This window comes from Heloderma suspectum, chromosome 4 (genome assembly GCF_057233095.1).
Source record: "Heloderma suspectum isolate Gila_16-S chromosome 4, 16-S_ref, whole genome shotgun sequence".
Classification (NCBI taxonomy): Eukaryota; Metazoa; Chordata; class Lepidosauria; order Squamata; family Helodermatidae; genus Heloderma; species Heloderma suspectum.
The window spans coordinates 59490609-59514182 of NC_139461.1; the positions used below are offsets into that span (position 1 = coordinate 59490609).

A 23574-nucleotide genomic window follows, 5' to 3' on the forward strand; every position below is an offset into this window, starting at 1 on the left:
AAGTGTCTCCTCTTTCAAATACTTGTTTATCATGGCAGTTAAGTAAATATTCAAGACTGGTGAGTAGATTTTATAACCCACAAGTAAGACTTGCAACAAAATATTGCAGTATGGAGAAGTCCAGCCACTTCATTCCATTCCTCCCCCCCCAACCCAGATTTTCCATCCCCCTATATTGGACCACTTAGAAGCAATCTGTGGATTATGGCTTCCGTTTTACAACATGACACATCCTCTTATTTAAATATTTATTTGGGGAGAAAAAATAAATTCACTTACTGATTGCAAAGTTCAGGCTGTCGTACTAAATTTTGAATGAATTCATTCAGCCCTGCTCTTCTCTGTTTAATGAAGTCTGTTTGAAAGAAAAATTAGGAAGGGCCAGATATTAGAATCTGTCTTTTAAAACATAAACTTAGATATTTCTGAGATTACTTCAATGTGAATCAGTGCCATAAAGAAAACAGGAAAGCCATGTGTTTCTGTTGTCCTAATCACACCCATTTCCCTGGATCCTATAAAGATCAATGGATTGGTGAAATGGATCAGATTGCAAGCAGTTTCTGATCTTAAGAGTAATACCAAAAGAAAGCCTTTCCTAAAAAATGAAGGATACCCAAGAAAATGTGAAAATACACCTATCCTTTCAGACAATCATTTTAGTTCCAAAAGTGCTTCAGGCATTTTAGTGGGGAGAGGAGAAGGGTGAAATAGACACTGTCCAATAGATGCTTATGACAGTTACATAAAAATATACACGTTTATTACAGTAGGACTGTTCATACCAGGGATGGGCAATTTATGGCCCTCCAGGTGATTTGCCCTATGACTCCCATTATACTTCACCACTGGCTATGCTGGCTAGGGCTAATGGGGGATCTAGGCCAAAACATCTGGAGGGCTACACGCTGCCCACCCCAGCTTATACTTTTGAGGGTGGGAGCTTTCCAGAGTACAGCATAAAGCACTATAAAAGCTAGATCCCGTGAATCTAAAAAGCTATAATCTGTGCATAGCCCTTCTTATCAAAGTCTACACATCAGTTTGACAAGAAAAAAGAAAAAAAAACTTTATTTGTGGTACATCCAATGCACATTTTGATTAATGCTATGTCATATTATCCTGTGTAGGGAAATGTGGGTATAAACCAGCTGGGGGTAAGTATGGATATTGGGAAAGTGAAAGGGTAGGCACCACAAATCAAAAGTTGGCAGGTGGCTTTCCTGTTAAACATAGTAGTGAATCAGACTCAGGTTGGGGAAAAATAAAATGAAATGGCTGCTAGACTGAAGGAGTTCCAAGGCTTAGATAGTGTGAGGCTAGCCTATAAAAGAGCATAGAACACAGCCAGTGAAGAAGAGAGGTACTGCTTAATTTGTGATAAAATTTAGCCACGGAAGACCCTGAAAAGTTATGGTTGGATTTCTCTCTCCATCAGATCGTAGTGATGCTCACTGTGTAACCACCGCCCCCTCTAGTCTGAGGCCTGAGTAAAGACAAGTGGGAAATGAGGAATTCTCCATCAGTAAACACAGGAAGTACTTTCACACCCATATCGCTTGTGATATTTTAATATTATGAATGCCACCTTCTTTGCCATTTTGCTAAAAAAAAGTTTTCTACAACTATGATCAGTACATCTTGCTAGGCTGATTGAACCATTCAGATTTAAACCTTATGGTGTCTACACCTATGTATACCATTTAAAGAACTAGAGAAGAAAAAATTTCCTTGGGGATTATGCTAAATACAACCCAGCAGAATTTCGGTAGGGATGTACAAAAGTCACTTACCTTTTCAACAGGATGATTTGCGGTGGGGGGGAGGCGCTCCGCACCTCCCCCCGAAATCCTAACCTGGCCGGCTCCGCTCCGCGGCAACTCCGTGGAGCTGCTGGCCGGGTGCATTCGCGGGCGCTATGTGACGCCTGCGGACGCAAATGGTGGCGGCTACGGCGGCTGCCATTTGCGTTCCTGTTTTTTGGCCATGATAGGCTACGTAAATATTTACATAGCCTATCACGGCCTCCACAGGGATGCAAATGGCGTCCCTGCGTTAGCCGTGACAGGCTACGTAAGTATTTACGTAGCCTATCACGGCAAAAATAGGGAAGCCAATGGCGGCCGCATCTGCGGCCGCCATTCGCAAAGCAGTGCAAATGGCACTAGGTAAGTGTCCCATTTCGCGCGCCTTTTGTGGGGTGGGGGGGTGGGGGGCTTCGTTCTGCCACGGATTTCAGGGGGCCGAAAGCACTCCGTGGCGGAATTCTCTGACATCCCAAAATTTCGGACACATTTTGTACACACAATGAAGTGTTTCATTTTCACTTTATTATTGTCTCATCCTCTAATATTTAACCAAATCTTACAGAGAGAGAAATCTGATGTAGGATATATAGATACAATATATGTGGGAGAAGGGACATGCTTAAAAACAAAAACAAACTCTACACATCAGTCTGAGAAGAGAAAACAAAAACTTTATATGCAAGTGAATATACGACTGTTCTAGTTGTTGATAGAATTGCTAAAACAAAGAAGAATTTGCATCCCTTATATTTATCAGCATTATACCACCTGCAGTGGACCAGAATGTACCCTACATTATAACAACGAAATGATACTGATGTGTGTAGATAGAACATACTGCACTAAGCATTACTTCTTTCTTTTTTTAAAAGAACTCTGATCCTTAATATGCTTGTGTTGGCAGAATTCCACTGATTAACAAAGCCTTGATTTCAACCTGTTTTGAAAGTCTTAGCTATAAATAGAAGGAAATGAAGTCAGCACTGAAGCAAGCATTTCAAAGGATCTAATCACAGATTTGTGCAGCTGAAATAGAAGGTCAGAGCAAATCCCTGCTCCATACGGACTTGTGCCACATGTTAGCCCCTCACAGATGAATCAATATATTATGTGCTACAAGAGGAGGCCATGAACAAACCCTACACATATGGCACCACTGCTCGTGTGTGGCGGAGATAAGAGCTCTAGCATCCACTTTCATATTACTACCAAAATAAGTTTAAACAGAAGGTGTGTTGGAGTCTGCTTGGATTACAGGTGAAAATAGCATTTCTTATTTCACAGCATCCTAGAATCCAGACACAACAGGAATTATATAAAAACCTAAGTCACAATCCAGATCTCTGTATGCCAGCAAGACTTCAGATCGCATTCCCCACCACCACCCAAGTACTGCAGCCCCATCCTACTCTGGATGTATGGCAAGCTGCTTTTAATTCTCAGGGGAGTTCAAAGGGAGAAAAAAGACGTCAGAAGGTCTATGGGGCACACCTACAAGAGCTCTCAAGGTTGTGACCATAATCTCCTTCCCTATCCTTAGCTTTGGAATCTGTATGTCATCGTTCAGAGGATGTAACATATGATGGGCCATAATGCACATTATGTGTTTCTACATACAACCTAAATGTCATGTCAGCAATGTTGTACTTCATTTACCAGGAGGAAAAAACTGAAGGGCTGTCCTTGTAGCAGGAAGAAAACTATTGGGGCTGGGGAGGTGCAAGCCAAAGATACTAATCAATCATTAGGGAAATATGTGCTTCGAGTTGGGATCATCATTAGGGACAGAATCTATACAGTCTTCCTTATTCAAGCCAAATAAATGTTTTCTAATAGTTCTTTTAGTTGCCCAATAAATTGTCCCATTCTGTGGTTCCTTGCAGGGAAAGCAGGTAGATGGCAGCCAGAACAAAGCAGGAAGAAAATACTATTATTTATGTCATGATTCTCAACCCTCAGACCTTCCAGTGTGCAGTAGAGGATTGTGATGAAGACAAGGTACAGGCTACTTCCTCGAGGATAGGATAGTAAGTGCTTTACTCAGGATTCTCCTGGCCAAGGAACACAGCCCTGCCATTAACCTCTGTTTCAGAGGATAAATTCCCAGCAGACCTTCCATCTCCCCAACCTTACAGAGGTCTCTGGCTACAAAATCAGGCTGAGGACCCTTTAACAGTCCAGTCAGCTCCTCCAGTAGGGGCAGAGCTGACCAGACTACAGGTCAGCCTGCATAAGGCTTCAGTTGGCTTTAGCTCCCTACTGAGACGATATCCTCCTATTGTTATAGTAGGAGAGAGTTCCAGTCACAAAGGTACACTTGGATCTATCCAAGGCCCTATTTGCAGCTTCCCACCCGCCAACCTCATGGTACTCCATTATTTATCCATTTCTTTTCTTGTCTGGGTATATTATTATGTCTATCAGTCAATATCTGATCTTCACTAGAAGGTAAATCAGCTTAACGTTTACCTCAAAAAACAATTTTTCAAAGAGAGAAAGTCTCAGCCACTGCACTCTGGCAATCTGGTGTCCTGAATCACTACTACTCTGAATTCTGAAGTGCAAAGAACATACATTCCTTAACTGATGCACATCAATTGCACTTTTTTTGTAGATATTACTGGCAGATCACCAATATCTGGAGTCTTGCATACAGAAAAAAGTAACCAAAATGGCAATTGTACACTAGCCAGTGTAGATGCTGATAAAAAACAAAAACAAAATAGGAGTAAAAAAAGAACCCCTGTCACATACCTGGATCAAAATTATCTCCAAATATTCTTTTAGCAGGAATCCTCAAATTCATAGTGGGAAATTGTTTCCTTAGCTGAAATACACAAAACACACAGGTAGTTTAGCCTTGGAGTACAGTGAACTTCCTGATCATGATTTATCTCCAATAAAGTTGTGTGGTATAGGTAGAGCCCAGGGGCATTCCCTGATCTGATTTTATAATGGCTCCATTTTACTTACTGTATTATGCAGTTTATCAAATTCAGCATATCGCCTTAAGACAAACCACTCATTAGTGCCAACTGAGACCATAACTTTGTAAACCTGCAGCAGTACAAAAACAAATGAATTATAAATGCAGAGATTAAAAACAAACAAATAACTAAGTTCTGGGACTGTGCACCTGTGAATGTACCTTGGTTGTTTAACTGTTGATTTAATCTTTAAACCAGAGTTTATGCATAGCTACAATAGGAGACTGAATGCACTTTGCATTCTCTAACACAAGAGAATGCTGAACATATTCAGTTTTTTTCTATATGGAGATACAGAAAGCCTCAATGCAGGAAACTGTGGTGTGTGCAGAAGCTCATGAGTTTGTTGTTGGGGTTTTAACAACCCAAAACAATGGCTCTTATTGACCACAGTGTGTGTACACACACTACTAACAAAGAGATTGTGTGATACATCAATTTAAAAACACACACACACACACACACATGTTGTTTTGGATTTCATTAATTCATAGTAATCACAGTGGAAGGCAGAAAATGGGATGTGAATGAGATAAAAATGTCTGGCCCTATTTGTGTTTTGGTTTTCAATGTATTGATGGGGGGCGGGGTACGAGAAAGTAACACATACAATTAATCAAGATTTTTTTTAAGCAGGTGACAGCCCTACCTCTTAAGGTATTTTTTTCCAACACAGTTCTTTGTTGGTAGTAATATTCGGGAAGTGCAACTCATTAACTCTGCAGCAGAACCATCAGACTCTCTCTGGTTCTCAGAGTAATATGAAAAACAAAGTAAACTTTAAAGCCTGAACGTGCACTTTAGAATTCCAGAAATCAACTTAGAAGGCCATAACATATATCACATCTGCTCTGTGATCAGATCTCTCCACTGATTTTTCTTCCTCCCCACAGAGAGCTCCAATTTTTCTTTGTAATAGTTTCATTATGTATTCTTTTGTTTTTGAAGTGTTTATTATAGGAAAATGTTAAAAATAACCCTAACTTTACCATGTATACAACTTTTTTCTCTTCATTCACTCATTGTTCAATACATATAAACTTCAGTCCCTTCATCCACATTATGGCAAGCCCTCAGTGCTCATGTTACAAAATAAGGGTGGAAGTTAGTCTCTCTGACCTTTTGCACATTTATTTTTTCTTTTCCATGTATGTTATGAATGGGATCCACATTTCAAGAAAATTTCCTTTGTATTCCAGGTGTTCAGAAGCTTTAATTTGGGTGGATATTTTATCCATACCTATCTTTTCCTACACATTATCAAGCTATTTCTTTAGGGAAGGTGTACAGCTGCATTTCTAACAATATGCTATGTATATTTACGATTTGCTGTGGATCCATAACTGCAAGACTGTAGTTGGGTTCAAAAGTACAGCATACTCTGTTAAAGATTTAGTCGACTGTAATACCTGGGACAAATACCTAACCATTTTCAGACATATCCACCGTAGTTGAGAGGAAATTGCCCTGTTGACACTTTTTTTTTTCAGCATAGTGGTGAATACTGCTTATTAATGTAATCCAACTTTGCTGGACTGTAGCACCATGAGAGTTCCAATTTTGATCACAGCAGTGGTGCTGAAGGAGGTGTGTTAACCATAGCCCCCTCCATTGTTACTTCCGTCTAAACCCCTCCACACTGCAAACAGATCTGCAGCAGAAAAAAAGGAAGTGCCCGTTTTTTTCCACTACAGTTCAAAAAGCAGCTGGGGGAGGAATGCCACTGCTCCAATCAAGATCAGAGCCCCACATAGCTGCTTTAAAGTGGGGGGGGAGAGAAGATAGGAGATCCATGTCTTTCTCCCATGTCACACCTGTTTCACACCCAGATACTTCAGTGCCAAGCTGAAAGATATGCTGAGTCAAGCTTGGTGGCCCGGTGTTTGTTGAGTGTAGTCTCTGCGCAGGGTGAGCAGTAAATGTCTTCAATATTTTTTCCAAAGCTCTACATGTTTGTTTGGGTATTAACTACAAAAACAAACTTCTATAATTAGGTTTAAAGTACATTTATTTTCAATTTTGATGTCATTTATTCTAGATAAAAATCAATGACTTTACTTTGAACCAATGTTACCAAGCATATTATAAATCCTTTAAGCACAACTTGGCAACAATGCAGAATTGACTAGGAGAGGGGGTGCCAAAGGCACTCTGCACCCAGGACACTATTTATCCTAGTATGAGCTCTGGTTTGTCGGGTCAACCCTCCCACCTTGAGTCCCATTTTGATCTAACTAGGAATCTGTTTTGACTATATCAAGTCTTTTCCTTTCTGGAGATAAGGAAAGATGGCTACATGCCGTCTAAAAACAGATTAAAACCTTTCAATCAGTCCAGTGGTATTTACATTCTACTGATCAAAAAAGTGACAAAGTTCGGTTGAGAGGGCAGAAAAAGCAATGTGTTGGTCATCATCATTTGTCTTTAGAACATAATATTTATTTTATTTATTTATTTATTTATTTATTTCATTTCTATACCGCCCAATAGCCAAAACTCTCTGGGCGGTTCACAAAAATTAATCTGGATCCAACCTCTTACATAGGAAATTATGCAGTCGAAGTTTCCCGCATTTGGGAAATCGCAGGGGTCAGCACACCCGGAGTGCAATGGATGAGCCTCACCCTGGGAAAACCTCCTTCATGATCAAGGTGACTCCCCTGCCAGGTAAGTGTTATATATAGACTTATGGGCAATTCCTATCTATCTATCTATCTATCTATCTATCTATCTCCCTCTTCTGTTTGTTGTTTTGTATTATATCTTATTCTTTTAAATATCTGTATTGCATTTTATTCATTTAACTATTTGTAATCCTCCCAGAGAACACTTGTTATTGGGCAGATTAAAAACAGAATAAATAAACACAAAACCTATCAAGAAAATGGATGAAAAATTGTTTACTCCATTGACAAAATACAGAAGATTGTCTGATGTCAAAATTACACCCCCAATAAAAATACAAACGATCTCCAGAGAACCTATTGGGATGGGGTGGAGAGAAAGAACAGGAAACAATGAAAGGAAAACAGAAGCATAAGCCACCAAGACTAACAAAGAGGGGAAATAGTGTAATTTAATGTGTTTGTATGTAAGGGATTTTTTTTTTAAGTCCCCACTGTATATGTTGTTCATTTCTCATTTTTAAAATGTCAATCAGCAACTGCCATAAATTTGATCTGCTTGCAGATCAAAATGCTTTAATATTTTGAAAATGTAAATATGTGATAACATTCTTATGCTGCATGTTTTTATGTGATCTAAATACTATAGTATGCATAAAAGCACAGGTGACACTAACTCTGGCATCTGATCTTGTAAAAGTGCCAACAACCCTGATTTGGACAAGCACGATCAGCAGCAAGCCTCAGGCTTGTGCAAGCCCTCCCCACCTGGCATGGCCATGAGGAGACTGGAAGCATCCACATCCCGATTTAAACTAACTGGAATTTCACATTATGTCTGAACTGGGAATTCAATTAATTTAAACTATGGTTTGTTGAAACAAGGCAGTTTAATAAACTACAATTTGATCTCAGCTTGTTTCAATAAACCAAAGTGTGAAACCACAGTTTGTCCTGTGCAGATGTCTTGTCCTGTCCTGACCATAAACCACAGTCAGTTTAAATAGATTAGAGATTAGAAGCAGGTGATGTTTCTAATCTCCTATTTGTAGCAGCCAGAGGAGAAGAGTGGGGCAGGGACAGCACATGATCCTGAGGTTCTTTCATATAGTGCTAAACTATGGTTTACCGTTATGTCCAAATTCGGCCATTACATGCTACCAACACAATATAAAACAGAGCACATGAATAAAGTCTTATGTTTACATACTTACAGTAAATCTTTTTTTCTTCACCCTCTGTTCATCGGAGCTGGGGATGCTAACACTTGGGCAGCTTTCCTTGAGATCCATGATATGTTGTCTTTGGGCAAAAAAATCAAGACCACCACACCAGAGTATAGCAAAATGTAGAAAGTGTCAGCAGTATCGATTTAGAACATGCAGCCTTTCTCTTGTAAAGTTAAATTCCATCATGCAAACCTTAAATAAAATGGAACATAAAAAGACCAGCAGGTGACTACTTTAATTCATGGCTAAAAACGAAATATTAGTTTTCCTAAGTAAAGTTCATCCTCCTGTGTTTGTACAGAGTGAATAAGGAACAAATGGAGAACAAGGTCCACTGAGAAGTGAAAGGCAGTCAAGAGCAAAAAATAAATAAAAATAGCAATGTGGCTATCAGTAAGACTACGTGACTGCACGTACAGACACAAGAAATTTGTTTTTATTACTCAGATGTACACCACACATGAGATGCATCGGGTACCTGCAACATCAAAACACTGCTATCACTACAACATGGTTGGAAACCAAAGTATGGCGCAACACCAGTACTAATATTTAGCATTTATATAGTGCATTTGATGCGTTCAGAGAGACAGAGAGAGAGAGGGAGCACTCCTCGTGCACTCTCAGTAATCACTAGAAGAGATATATAGTATAGGCCAGTATTATTATCCCCCACATTGCAGATAAGGGACAGGAGAAAAAAGGTTTGCCTAAAGCAACCTGGTGAATGTGTTGCCAAGATGAGATCTAACACAGGCTCCTGGCTCACAACCTGCACTTGTGTGCATGCCAATTACATGCCTCTTTATTCAAAGCTAAGGCCCACTGATTTCACTAAGCCTTACTTTCTAGTATGCATGCATAAGACATTACCTGTACCATCTGCTATACCAGCTCTATGAAGAAAGCACCTTTCCAGTAGACAGCTGTACATGTGATAAGCAAAGACAGCAATCTTCTCGGTTTGGTTACACTATATGCCCTTTTCAGGTGGTTGAGCAGCATAGTAAGCTGGATACTGAATGCATGGAAGGGCAGCAGGACCACACCCACCATACCTGCCCCTGACTTTCATCGGTTGATGGTTCTTTGTACAAAAGGAACTGTCAACACATGAGGGTTAGAGGTGAAGACAGCAGGTGTGATCCCACCCTTCTCCTTCATGTTCAGTATCTCCTCATGTGTACAGTGTGAAAAGGACTCATGTCTTCTAGAGGATAGAGACAACTCTAGAGTATTTTGAAGAAGCTCTTGGGGGGGGGCACATTCCAGTGGTGGGGCCAAAGGCAAAAGGAGCAGGGGCAAAATAGCAGCATATTTTAGCTTAAAGCTCTTACAGTAACTAAGCCTTAGGAGAGGCAATTCAACCTTTTAGAATGGGGAAAAAACTGTACAAAAGCCGAGAAACCACTGGAACTCTCAGTAGTTGGGGTAAAGGGGGCATGCCCATCTGGGGAACCCAGAGGGCTGGACTGGGACCTCAGGATGGCTGGAGTTGGCCTCCAGCCCTGAGGTTCTGCGCCCCTGCTCTAGAGTAAGTAGCATGAAGGCTGCAGCCTTTATTTTCTCACCATTTTGTTTAATGGATTCCTAAGGTTTTCCCCCCATTTTTTTAAACTAGACTGACACATTTACAATGGACAGATAATTTTAAAGAAAGGAAATATTATCAATATCTAAAAGTGGTGGTTCAGTTCCTAAAAGTGTTTTGTTATTAATCTAAGTTTAAAGTGAGTAAGTTGTCTGTCTGACTTAGGGTTGAAGAAATTGTTTTGTTATTCACTGCTGAGCTGACATGAAACATATTAAGACATATTACACTAAGACATTTCAGAAACATGACCAAGGTTTTCTTCACACGGAGCTTTTATCCTGTGATTGAGACTGCTCCTTCACGGAAGTTTGCGGGCTCTTTACATGACGCTGTGTCCCTCCAGGACACCTCCTGCACTACATGCCCTTTGTTCCATTTTTAAATAGATTGCAGATAATGAGCTATCAGATTACCCCATTGTGTTCCACTTGAGTTCCCTCTGTGAAAAGAGGAAAAGCGGCAAGAAGAGGAGTGAGATCAATGAAAGATAATGGAAGCCTCAGATGAAGGAGGAAGGAAAAGGAGGAAAAGGAGAAGGAGGAGAAGGAGGAGGAAAAGGGAGGGGGGAAAGGAAGTGGGTGAAAAAGGGAGTCGTTGTGATCCTGCATTTAAAACGGAAGCAGAAAGCCCCGTTTTAAACGCAGGATTTTAGGCTGGTGTAGAAATGTCCCAAGCAGATTAACACGATACTATATTGTGCATATATGAGACATTTTTCTCCCTCTCTCAAAATACTAGAACCTGGGGTCATCCTATGAAGCTGATTGCTGGGAGATTCAGAACAGATAAAATGAAGTACTTCTTCACACAGTGCATAGTTAACTATGGCATTTGCTACCACAGGAAGTAGTAAAGACCACCGGTTTGGATGGCTTTAAAAGGGGGTTAGACATATTCCTGGAGGAAAAGGCTATCAATGGCTACTGGTCCTGATGGTTATGTGCTACCCCCAGTAGCAGAGGCAGTGAGCCTAGGTACACCAGTTGCTGGGGATCATGGGTGGGAGGGTGCTGTTGCGCTCATGCCCTGCTTGTGGGTTCCTGGTCGACAGCTGGTTGGCCACTGTGTGAACAGAATGGTGGACTAGATGGACCCTTGGTCTGATCCAGCATGGCTCTTCTTATGTTCTTATATGAATTCTAATTTAACAAATATGTGCAGACATTTAGGAAGATAAGCTCTCATGCATCAATATAGTTACAAAATGCCCAGGTGGCTGAGTTGATCTGTTAAGAAAAAAAACCCTAAAACAAGAACATAATACTTTTATTGGACTTACTAAAAATCACATGGCTTTCAAGTTTAACAAAAAAGTGGGGAGGATAGATAGATGTTGTTAGAAGTCCCCTCTGCAATATATTAGTTTTAATATAGTGGGTGCTTTGAGATGGAGGGCTCCTAGTGCTAGCAATCGGAAGGCATTATGCAGCAATTCCATCTTTCTTTTGTTAACAGATTTTCTGTGGAAAGAAAAAAGATGAAAGAAGTGGTGGGAAAACATGGGAGGGTTATGGGTAGAGGATGATGCTTGAGCCCCAGCTTCTGTGAATGAGGTAGGGTGATGGTATCATAAAAGCCTCATGTGGAAGCACCCAATGACTCAATAAACTATTTGCAGAATATCTGGATTAGTCCAGTGCAAAAGATTACAGATTAAACCAAATCAGCCTGGGATAAAACAGTCAGGGCCGCTCTCCTTTGAAAAGCACAGCAGATCTTTGAATCTGCTTCTAGCATTAAACTAGAACTCACGAGTCCCTTATAAGGAAGAGAACATAAGAAAACACAGGAGCTATTATATTAGTAAAGCTGATAGAGCTACAAGTTGTCAACTTAAAATATCTAGTTTTATAACGGTATGCTGACAATTGTTCAATCTAAGGAAGTACAGCTACATGTCTCCCATCTTAAAATAGAAGCCTGTGTTTTAGTTGCATGTACTCCCTAGTGTTTTCATAAAGCTAATGTGATGTAATTCTGCTTTTAGGGAGACACCCATGTTTGTCTTGGCTGAAGTGACAAAGCTCTTCAAAATTCAGTTAAGAGATTTGTTTTAAACATCCATCTAACAAATTAAAAAATATGATGACCAAATTTAGTTTTATGTGCTCGAAGTTCTTTAGCTCCTTTTTGAGAAATTTAAACATTATAAAATAGGGCTATTGACTGATCAGAAAAAGATGAGAGAAAGTGATATATCATTACAAAGAGCAATGGAAAACCATTTTATATTGATCTACATTTGTCTACTTAACACGGAGTGCATGATCAAGCCAAATGTAAGCATTTTCAAATCCTATTAATTTCAATAAGAGATTAGGATGCAATCCTATCTAGATAGGTAGCCGCCTCTGAATTTGGAGGTGACTGCCTATCCAAAGCAAGGCAGGAGAAGCACAGAGGGGATCATTCCCTCTGCGGTCCTCCTGCCCTGCTTTTTCTGCTAGACAGCCAATTGAGGCCGTCTAGCCACAGGAGCACAGAGCGGGGAAGGAGCTGCTGTATGACACATTGGATGTGTCGTACAGGCAGCTACGCTCTCCCCGCCCCAGAATGTCCCCTAGCCACGCCCCTTTCTGGCCGCTCTGTACTCCTCTTGCAAGTGTGGGGGACAGGATCATTCTGCACTGCCTTGGAGGCAGCGCGGAAGTGGGGAGGTCAGTTCTCTGGGAACCGACCTCGGAAGCGTGGGCTCCAAGGTCGGTTCCTGGATAACAGCATATCCTATGGCTGTCCAGCTGCTGTCTAGTGGCCATAGGATTGCTCCCTAAATCTCTTCCACCAAATCAATGAAAAAGTGCTTAATATTGGCTAGATTGTGCCCTGTTTGTCTGTCAGTATTACATTGTTCAACAAAACAAACCAATGTTTGCTCCAGTTCTCATGAACTGCCATTTTGGTGTGTTGGTTCATTTTTAAAGTGACCATATTTTCCTTTTATTTATAGTAAGATAAATTTGTAATAACAATAATAATAATCCCTCCTCCCAAGTTGCCTGTCCTCTTTTGGCAGCAGTGCCCAGTGCTGGACCTTATACCAATCATTAGCCACTTCCTATATGTGATCCTTGATGGACTGGAATGTTGGATTTGAGCTTAAATAGTTTGCTGTTGTTTTGGATTTCCCTTAGCTGCTGCCGCCATGGGAACAATTCAGATTTGGCAACAGGAGTAAAGCCACTAAATGAGATCTCTACGCACCCAATGCTAAGGTGGTCAACCAGCTTATTTTATATTGATTCTACCATGTTGATGGACCCAGCAAACAACACAGAAATCTACAGCATAGTTTCAAACTCACCAAAGATAACAAAGGAACAAGTGTATGTTGAAACTGAAGGAATCTAAGGCTAGCAATGAACTCCGGGAATCAGTGTTAAGTAACAGATTCTTCCTAGCCCAGGAATGTAATGAAATTCAAGGCTGGTGAGATAGCAAAAAAAATATCTGCACTAAACACTTGCTGACTCAGATGGGAACTTCCTTGCAACAGAGTGGTCTGTATGGACTAATGTTGCTCCCACATGTGGTTCTGCTTTATATCGCAACTGTTGTGGCATGAACAATGTTCATAATATGGAAGTTGGAACAGTTCAGGAAGTGTCAAAGCACTGCAATTGTCGGGTTCCCCTCTCCACCCCCATCAGTAGTTTATTAAGATTTTCATTGTCTAAAACAATTTCAACCAACACTGGAAGAAAAGGATAATATAGCACATTTGGATTGTGCAAATAAAATAAATTATAAGCAACGTGAGAGATTTGAACACTTACCTTTCAGTCTCTCAAGAGTGAGGTACACATCCAGAGATAGGTAACATGAAGGGTCTGCAAATCCCAATTGAGACCGATTCTGGTTGTACGCCAGACCTATATGAAGCAAAAAGACTATGTTAAATTAGACAAACCAACCAATATTACTCATTAGTGCTCATGCTTCTTTAATAATATTTCCTCTCTATATAGCCATAATTAAAATGTTATAAATTGGCTATCATTAGTTTTGATAGAATAATCAAAACATATCTAAGTTCAAACAGTTATCAGCTCCTGAAGATACCTGTTCTTAAACACCTTCTCATCTCTTTCATAGCACTTTCAATGCAGGTACTCATAGGAACATAGGAAGCTGCCTTATACTGAGTCAGACTTTGGTCCATCTAGCCCAGTATTGTTGACATTGACTGGCAGCAACTTTCCAGGGCTGAGGGAGGATTCTTGCCTAGCCCTACCTGGAGATGGTGGGGATCGAACTGGGACCTTCTGCATGCAGAGCATGTGCTCTACTGCTGAATATCTGACCCATATAAATTCTCTGTTGAAAACAATTAGTTGTAGTCCATTTACTGCAACTAGTTAAAGTAAGTTGGCTAGGCAATCATGAGACATGAAATTATTAGTTTGCATCACAACGCAAGTTATCCCAGTTATCAGTTTAGAATTTCTGATCAATTCAGGCCCACCTAGGTGTGCTTCCAGAAATACATTCACTTCTTTGCGTGTTACCAATCCATTGATTTGACTGCCATCCAACACTACTGTTGGGTTAACTTCAACTGCTCCCCCACCCTCATTTGTCCAAAAGAATACTGCTGCTCTCACTGCTGCTGTTCTGGAGTGTGGGGTTGGGAGGAAAGAATCACTGGCTGGGTTCACACAACACAACAACCTATGCTCAAGACTGGGTATGGGCTGAGTGTGGGTTGTCACTGAAACATGGGCTGTTGTGTTGTGTGAACTGAGCTGCGCTGTGCTGCATTAACAAACCATGGTTTGTTAACCATGAACAATCTACAATTCACAGTCCAACAACAAACCATGAGTTCTCTTCATGAATGGTTTGTGGTTAGCAAACCATGATTTGCTAGCACAGTTGGGTTCACACAAGACAACAACCCATGGTTCAACAAAAAAACCCAGTTCGACAACCCACACTCAACCCATAATCACCCTTGAGTATGGGTTATTGTGTTGTGTGAACCCAGTCACTTTCTCAATTAGAGTTCCCACCAAGTGCTGCTGCTAAGGGAACTTTGCCTGCCCACCCCTTTGCCCACAAGAAGGGAACCTTTTTCAACCCTAGTTGTTGTTGTTGTTGTTCAGTCGTGTCCGACTCTTCGTGACCCCATGGACCATAGCATGCCAGGCCTTCCTGTCCTGTGCTCTCTCCCGGAGTGTGCTCAAGTTCATATTCATTGCATCGGTGATGCTATCTAGCCATCTCATTCTCTGCCGTCCCCTTCTCCTTTTGCCTTCAGTCTTTCCCAGCATCAGGGTCTTTTCCAGAGAGTTTTCTCTTCGCATTAGGTGGCCAAAATATTTCAGCTTCAGCTTCTGTCCTTCCAATGAGCACTCAGGGTTGATTTCCTTTAGGATGGACTGATTTGACCTCCTTGCAGTCCAGGGCACTCGTAAGAGTCTTCTCCAGCACCACAGTTCGAAAGCATCAATTCTTCGGCGCTCAGCCTTCCTTATAGTCCAGCTCTCACAGCCATACATTACTACTGGGAAAACCATAGCTTTGATTAGACGGACCTTTGTCGGCAAGGTGATGTCTCTGCTTCTTACTATGCTGTCTAGGTTTGCCATAGCTTTCCGCCCAAGGAGCAAGCGTCTTTTAATTTCATGGCTACAGTCACTGTCTGCGGTGATCTTGGAGCCCAAGAAAGTAAAATCTGTCACTGCTTCCATTTCTTCCCCTTCTATATGCCAGGAAGTGATGGGGCCAGATGCCATGATCTTCGTTTTTTTAATGTTGAGTTTCAAACCAGCTTTTGCACTCTCCTCTTTCACCCTCAACAAGAGGCTCTTGAGATCCTCTTCGCTTTCTGCCATGAGGGTGGTATCGTCTGCATATCGGAGGTTGTTGATAATTCTCCCAGCAATCTTAATTCCGACCTGTGATTCATCCAACCCAGCCTTTCTCATGATGTACTCTGCATATAAGTTAAATAAGCAGGGCGACAATATGCAGCCTTGTCGTACTCCTACCCCAATTTTGAACCAATCGGTTGTTCCATCTCTGGTTCTTACTGTTGCTTCTTGACCCTCGTACAGGTTTCTCAGGAGACAGGTAAGGTGGTCTGGTACACCCATCACTTTAAGAATTTGCCACAGTTTGTTGTGATCCACACAATCAAAGGCTTTAGTGTAGTCAATGAAGCAGAAATAGACGTTTTTCTGGAATTCTCTTGCTTTCTCCATGATCCAGCGAATGTTGGCGATTTGATCTCTAGTTCCTCTGCCTCTTCGAAACCCAGCTTGTACTTCCGGTAGTTCTCGGTTCGCATACTGCTGAAGCCTAGATTGTAGGATTTTGAGCATCACCTTGCTGGCATGTGAAATGAGCGCAATTGTGCAGTAGTTTGAACACTCTTTGGCGTTGCGCTTCTTTGGAATTGGAATGTACACTGACCTTTTCCAGTCTTGCGGCCATTGTTGAGTGTTCCAAATTTGTTGGCATATTGAATGCAACACTTTAACAGCATCATCTTTTAGGATTTTAAATAGCTCAGCTGGAAGACTGTCATCTCCGCTAGTTTTGTTGTTACTAATGCTTCCTAAGGCCCACTTGACTTCACTCTCTAGGATGTCCGGCTCAAGTTCAGTGACCGCACTATCATGGCTATCAGAGACATTCAGATCTTTCCTGTATAGTTCTTCTGTGTATTCTTTCCACCTCTTCTTAATCTCATCTGCTTCTGTTAGGTCCCTGCCTTCATTGTCCTTTATCATGCCCGTCTTTGCACAAAACGTTCCCTTGAGATCTCCAGTTTTCTTGAAGAGATCTCTAGTCTTTCCCATTCTGTTGTTTTCCTCGATTTCTTTGCATTGTTCATTTAAGGCCTTCTTGTCTCTCCTTGCTATTCTCTGGAACTCTGCATTCAGTTGGATATATCTTCCCCTTTCTCCCTTGCTTTTCGCTTCACTTCTTTCCTCAGCTACTTGTAAAGCCTCATCAGACAGCCACTTGGCTTTCTTGCATTTCTTTTTCTTTGGGATGGATTTCGTTGCTGCCTCCTGAACAATGTTACGGACCTCCGTCCATAGTTCCTCAGGCACTCTGTCTATCAGGTCTAATCCCTGAAATCTATTCCTCACCTCCACTGTATATTCATAAGGGATAGGATTTAGGTCATACCTGAATGGTTTAGTGGTTTTCCCTATGTTCTTCAATTTAAGCCGAAATTTTGCAACAAGAAGCTCATGATCTGAGCCACTGTCAGCTCCAGGTCTTGTTTTTACTGACTGTATAGAGCTTCTCCATCTTTGGCTGCAAAGGACATAATCAATCTGATTTCTATATTGACCATTTGGTGATGTCCATGTGTAGAGTCGCCTCTTGTGCTGTTGGAAAAGAGTGTTTGCTATGATCAGCGTGTTCTCTTGGCAAAACTCTATTAGCCTTTGTCCTGCTTCATTTTGTACACCAAGGCCATGCCTGCCTGTTATCCCAGTGATTTCTTGACTTCCTACTTTAGCATTCCAATCCCCAATGATGAAGAGGACATCTTTTTTTGGTGTTAGTTCTAGAAGGTGTTGTAGGTCTTCATAGAACCGATCAACCTCAGCTTCTTCGGCCTCAGTGGTTGGGGCATAGACTTGAATTACTGTGATGTTGAATGGTTTGCCTTGGGTTCGTACTGAGATCATTCTATCGTTTTTAAGATTGTACCCCGGTACTGCTTTTCCCACCCTTTTGTTGACTATGAGTGCTACTCCATTTCTTCTAAGGGATTCTTGCTCACAGTAGTAGATATGATGGTCACCTGAATTAAATTCGCCCATGCCTGTCCATTTTAGTTCGCTGATTCCCAAGATGTCGATGTTCCATCTTGCCATCTCATGTTTGACCACCTCCAGCTTACCTTGATTCATTGATCTGACATTCCAGGTTCCTAAACAATATTGTTCTTTACAGCATCGGATTTTCTTTTCACCACCAGACACATCCACAGCTGAGTGTCCTTTCGGCTTTGGCCCAGCCGCTTCACTCTTTCTGGCACTACTTGGAAATACCCTCTGCTCTTCCCCAGGAGTATATTGGACACCTTCCGACCTGAGGGGCTCCTCTTCCAGCGTCATCTCTTTTAGCCTTATGATACGTTCCATGGGGTTTTCTTGGCAAGAATACTGGAGTGGGTTGCCATTTCCTTCTCCAGTGGACCACATTTTGTCAGAACTCTCTGCCATGACCGGTCCGTCTTGGGTGGCCCTGCACGGCATAGCTTATAGCTTCACTGAGTTACGCAAGCCCCTTCACCACAACAAGGCAGTGATCCATGAAGGGGATCAACCCTAGAGTCACATTCAATTATAGAAATGTTCTCGGGGGCTGCATTCCAGAGGTGAGTGGGGCCAAAGGCAAAAGGACTAAGGCAAAAGGGGCGAGACCAAAAATATCAGCAAATTGTAACTTAAAGCTCTTACTGCCAGTAACTAAGGCTTAGGAGAGGCATTTCAACCTTTTTCGAAAGGGAAAAGAACTACACAAAAGGCAGGAAACCGTCAAACCTTTGGTGGTTGGGGAAAAGGGAGTACGGCCTGGGGAAGGTGGCATGGCCTTCTGGGAAGGCTGGACTTGTACCCCAGGAGGGCCCAGCCCTGCCTTGAGAGCTCCTGAAGCACTGATGCCCCTGATCCCCCGCCCACAAAGAGGGGAGAGGTAAAATTAACAAGCCCTTTGTCAATTTCATCTAATTTTGTCCTGAAACTGTAGAGGTACTTTGCAAAGCTGAAGTAAGGAAAATCTCTTCAATTTCATTTTTACTTTCCTCCCCCCTCAAACACACACACACACACACACACACACCCCACTACCACCACCACATGTGCATACAGCTGGTGCTACCAAAGTTAACTTTCAAAAATTAGAAGCGAGTACCCCTACAGTTTCAAGGCAAAAATGAGCTGAAATTGACACTGTAGTGGGTCTATGCAGTGAGTCTCATTATTTCGGGCACCACACAGAGAAGAGGTCGTATTTAAAGGCCTGAAATATTAGCTCTGTGAGCTTATGGGACAGAAACCTTTGGAGGACTTATAATCAAAGTAATACTATTTATAATTTTAAAACAATTAGAATGAATTGGTAGACACAGTAGCCCATCAAAACTCATAGACCTGGTTTGGACAACATGACAGCCCATCATGGGTTAATTTACCCTCAAGGCACCACCACCATTATAAATATGCAAGCCCCAGGGAGTTGCCGTGGCTTGTCATGTCATCTGAACCCAGGTGGTAGGCGTTATTTGAGGGTTAAACAACCCTCGCATAACCCATGGTCTGTTTTAATATTAAGAGGGGATTGTTTAACCTTCAAATGACTTCTGATGCCCAGGTTTGGGTGACATGACAAGGCATGGCAACCCCAGGCTGGGGCTTGCATATTCATAATGGTGGCTGGCACACACTGCCATGGGTAAATTAACCCATGGTGGGCTGTCATGTCATGCAAACTGGCTCATAGTCACATTAAAGGTATGTTCCTTGCTGAGCACCTGACTGGATGAATAATGCCTAGTTGGCTGTCTGCAGCTCAAAGGTCTTGAAACAGCAAACAGAGGTATGCTATGTTCTGTAAATAAGAGACAATGTAAGTACAAAACTATAGAAATTACTTGGGGGGAAGGGGAAATACAGCATGCTGTTAAAGTATATTGAAAGGACAGAAAATATTTGTAGGACATAGAGAAATGGCAGGGGCTTTATCAGTTTTCATATAAAATCTTCAAATACCAGCATGTCTCATTGTTGTTCACCACAAAGATTCCAAGCAAAGCAAAATCCTTCTTGTAGTAATCAGAAGGAAGAACTTAAAATGCCACTACACTTTAAAAACAACAACCAGGAACTGAAACCATAAAAGAGATGATAAACTATTATGAAGAAAACTGGTTGGATTTTTAAAGTATGTCAGCTTAACTGGACCAACTCCATGTTTCTAAGGCTGAAGAATCCCATTTTCCAGTCGCCTCTTTTCTTGAACTTGTGTGAGCACGTCATTCCCTTTCAGCATCTCTACACAAGCCTAAAATCCTGCATTTAAAACAGAGCTTTCTGCTTCCGTTTTAAATGCAGGATCACAACGACTCCCTTTTTCACCCACTTCCTTTTCCTCCTCCCCTTTACCCCTCCTTCTCCCCACATCTGAGTCTTCCATGATCTTTCATTAATCTCGCTCCTCTTCTTGCTGCTTTTCCTCTTTTCACAGAGGGAACTCAAGCGGAACACAAGGGGGGGTAATCTGATAGCTCATTATCTGCAATCTATTTAAAAACAGAACAAAGGGAATTTAGTGCAGGACACGCCCTGGAGGGTCACGGCGTCATGTAAAGAGCCAGCAAACTTCTGTGAAGGAGCAATCTCAGTTGCAGGATAAAAGCTCCGTATGAAGAAAGCCTTTGTGAATCAAAGTCTGTCACCCAGCAGCAAGCTCAAAATCTCCCCTCCCACTTGTTAGCTTGTCACTGGGTGTGTGTGCTTGTGTGTATGCTCAATTTCCTGTTGGAAGATCTCTCTCACACTGGTACTCAGACTTGAGGTTGGTAGTCCCGAAGCAGGCAAGGGCATGGGTCTCATCAGGCTAACATAAAATGAGGGAGGGAGCAGAGTGAGAGCAAGAGTGAGCGCTCTGGAGTTCTAATAAAGAAAACTGTGTCTTTGGTCATATACAGCAAGGGTAGGCAACCTTTTTTGGGCTGTGAACACATTTGGCAACATGGGAAACTCTCCTGGACACCACCACAAAGTGACTATCATGGGAGGCATGGCAAATGACAAGTAATCTGCCCCAAAGACTGAGTACAAGGCATAGGTAGAGTCTGAGCTCCAACACACCAAACACCTCCTTTGAACCCACAGTTTTCTGCACCAACAGAAACTTGTTTCACAGCTATCCCGACTTTAAGAAACTGTATTAATTTTTTTAAAGTGGGAAGGGTAGGGCACCTTGGGGGGTGCCAAGAAAGCTGCCTGGTGACACACTGGAGCCCGTGGGCACCATGTTGCCTATCTCTGGCATACAAGGTAACGTTCCCTAAATAACAGACCCTAGTGCTAGGCTGAAATCTCTCCCCCCCACCCCAGCATGGCCCCATTTGCAGGCCATGAGAGTTGGGGAGCATTTTGGTGATTTTCCGGGAGTGGGGTGCCAAACTCATTAGCACACCACTCACCTCCATTTGGCTGGCAACTACCCAGAATGATGCTGCATTTTGACACAGCGTTAGTCCAAGGGACATTCCGTCTGCCAAAAAAAAGAAAGGAAGAAAAAAGGCAGCCACCAGCCAAACAGAGGCTGAAGGTGTGCCAAAGAATGTTGCTTTACACCCGTGAAATTCACGCCTCCACTACTGAAAGGGAAGGCAGTTTTATCCCCTCTCTAGCACCCCAGACCCCTCCGAAATTTAGGCCAAACATTCTAATTTGAGAACTTTTGGCCCAGCACTAAAGTCAATTTCCATGCAACTGGGACTAGAGTAATTCTAAGCATGAAATATGATTAGATAGATAGATAGATAGATAGATAGATAGATAGATAGGATGGGATTTATATGCAGGCTCGAACACTAGCATTTCTTACATTACAAGTTCATCTACTAAAGAGATAAATGGATAAACAATTTCCCACGCCCTTCCTTGCTGCAGAACAGATTAAGCCCCATGGTGGGATGCTGCTGTGTGACCTTGCGAGACCAAATGAATCAGAACTGTCACAGGAAACCACACTGCCCACAGGAAATGCCCATACCAGGAAACCAGATACCTTCATTTGCAGTGTGAGCCCCCATCCCTAAACCTGGAAAGAAGCATCCAGCTCCACACTTTCCAAGAAAACCACCACCTCCTTCTGTTGCCATCCACTGGTGGTGGTGAATGGAAGTAAAAAGCAGAGTTCCCCCAAAGCCAGACATAAACTTACCCACTTTTCTGTCCCATATGCCAATGTCAGCACTGTTGCCCAAGCCAATGTGAGCACTGCTGCAGTTTGTTCTGACTTCTATGTCAGGTAGAACAGGCAGGGCGGATGTAGGTGTAAGATCGCAATGCAATGCACAGGCTTGGCTCCAACTGGAGGCCTGAAGCAATGCAAAAGGAATCATACAGGAGATCTGAAAGCTCCTCTCATATTGGCTTCCCCTCCTCCTAAATCCTTGCTTACATGGTGTTTACACTGTCAGTGTTAACCCTACTTTCTTGGAAATAAGCTCCACTAAAAGCAGCAGGATTTACTTCCTGGTAAAGACCCTAAGGATTGTGGTGCATGGTTTTCAAGTTGCAACACCAAATCGTGGGAGATAGGAACACATTCCCTTCCCCTTCCCAGATGACTGGACGGGGAGGAGGGAGGAAAAGAAACACTAAGAAGAATATGAGCCCCCAATGAAGCTTCACCCTCTTTTTCAGTCTGTGTTCATACACCCAGTTCAACGGGATGGAGGGTGTTCATCCTGTTCTGGATGGGGTTGCACTCCCCCTGAAGGAGCAGGTCTATAGCTTGGGCGTCCTTCTGGAACCATCTTTGTCACTTGAGGCTCAGGTGGCCTCAGTGGCACGGAGTGCCTTCTACCAACCTCAGTTGGTCCAGCTACACCCCTATCTGGACAGAGATAACCTGGTTTCAGATTATCTGAAACCTCCAAGTTAGATTACTGCAATGTGCTCTACACGGGGCTGCCTTTGAAGATGGTTTGGAAGCTGCAGTTCATGCAAAATGCAGCGGCCAGATTGATAACAGGGACTAGAAGGTCCGCAATAAGACCGGCTCTGGCCCGCTTGCACTGGCTGCCTGTATGCTTCCAAGCTCAATTCAAGGTGCTGGTTTTAACCCATAATACCCTACACAGCGACCACAGTACCTGATGCCATGCCTCTCCCAAAATGAAACTACCAGTACTCTATGTTCAGCATCTAAGTTGAACATCTCTGAGTACCTCCTCCAAGGGAAGCTCAGAATGTGGCAATGAGGGAGAGAGCCTTCTCAGCAGTGGCCCCCCATCTGTGGAACAAGCTCCCCAATGAGGTCTGCCTGGCACCAACATTGCTATCTTTTTGGCGTCAGGTTAAGACCTATCTCTTTTCCCTGGCATTCGGCAGCACATGATGAGTTTTGATTGGTCTTGGATGTGTCTTTAGTTATGACTGACTGTTCAAGGTTGTTTTTAGTTATATGTTGTTTGTATATATTATCTTTGTACTTTTATGTAAATGGCTTTTTATATAGTATTTTAATGTTTTAACTTCTGTAAACCACCTAGAGAGCTTTGGCTATGGAGCAGTATAGAAATGTAATTTATAAATAATAATGATAATAATAATAATACACAAA

General features: G+C 42.2%; 1 protein-coding gene and 1 non-coding gene across 19 annotated transcripts in view; both read right to left on the reverse strand.

Moving 5' to 3' along the window:
* Window positions 1-23574, reverse strand: part of SGK3 (serum/glucocorticoid regulated kinase family member 3) — a 78237-nt gene that overhangs the window by 14097 nt on the left and 40566 nt on the right. For 8 of the 18 annotated variants that reach the window (XM_084849379.1, XM_084849371.1, XM_084849373.1 and 5 more), the window contains 5 exons: window positions 14016-14111; window positions 8634-8840; window positions 4782-4865; window positions 4563-4635; window positions 280-355 (listed from right to left, as the gene is read on the reverse strand). In XM_084849379.1, the coding sequence (XP_084705505.1) occupies window positions 280-355; window positions 4563-4635; window positions 4782-4865; window positions 8634-8711 (311 nt within the window). In that variant the 5' untranslated portion in view covers window positions 8712-8840; window positions 14016-14111. Of the gene's footprint in view, window positions 1-279; window positions 356-4562; window positions 4636-4781; window positions 4866-5444; window positions 5546-8629; window positions 8841-14015; window positions 14112-23574 lie in introns of all 18 variants that reach the window. The other 10 variants (XM_084849380.1, XM_084849389.1, XM_084849383.1 and 7 more) reach the window with 4 other exon arrangements.
* Window positions 7308-7470, reverse strand: LOC146346893 (U1 spliceosomal RNA). The gene has a single exon (XR_014790840.1). It is a non-coding gene; the product is annotated as a U1 spliceosomal RNA (small nuclear RNA).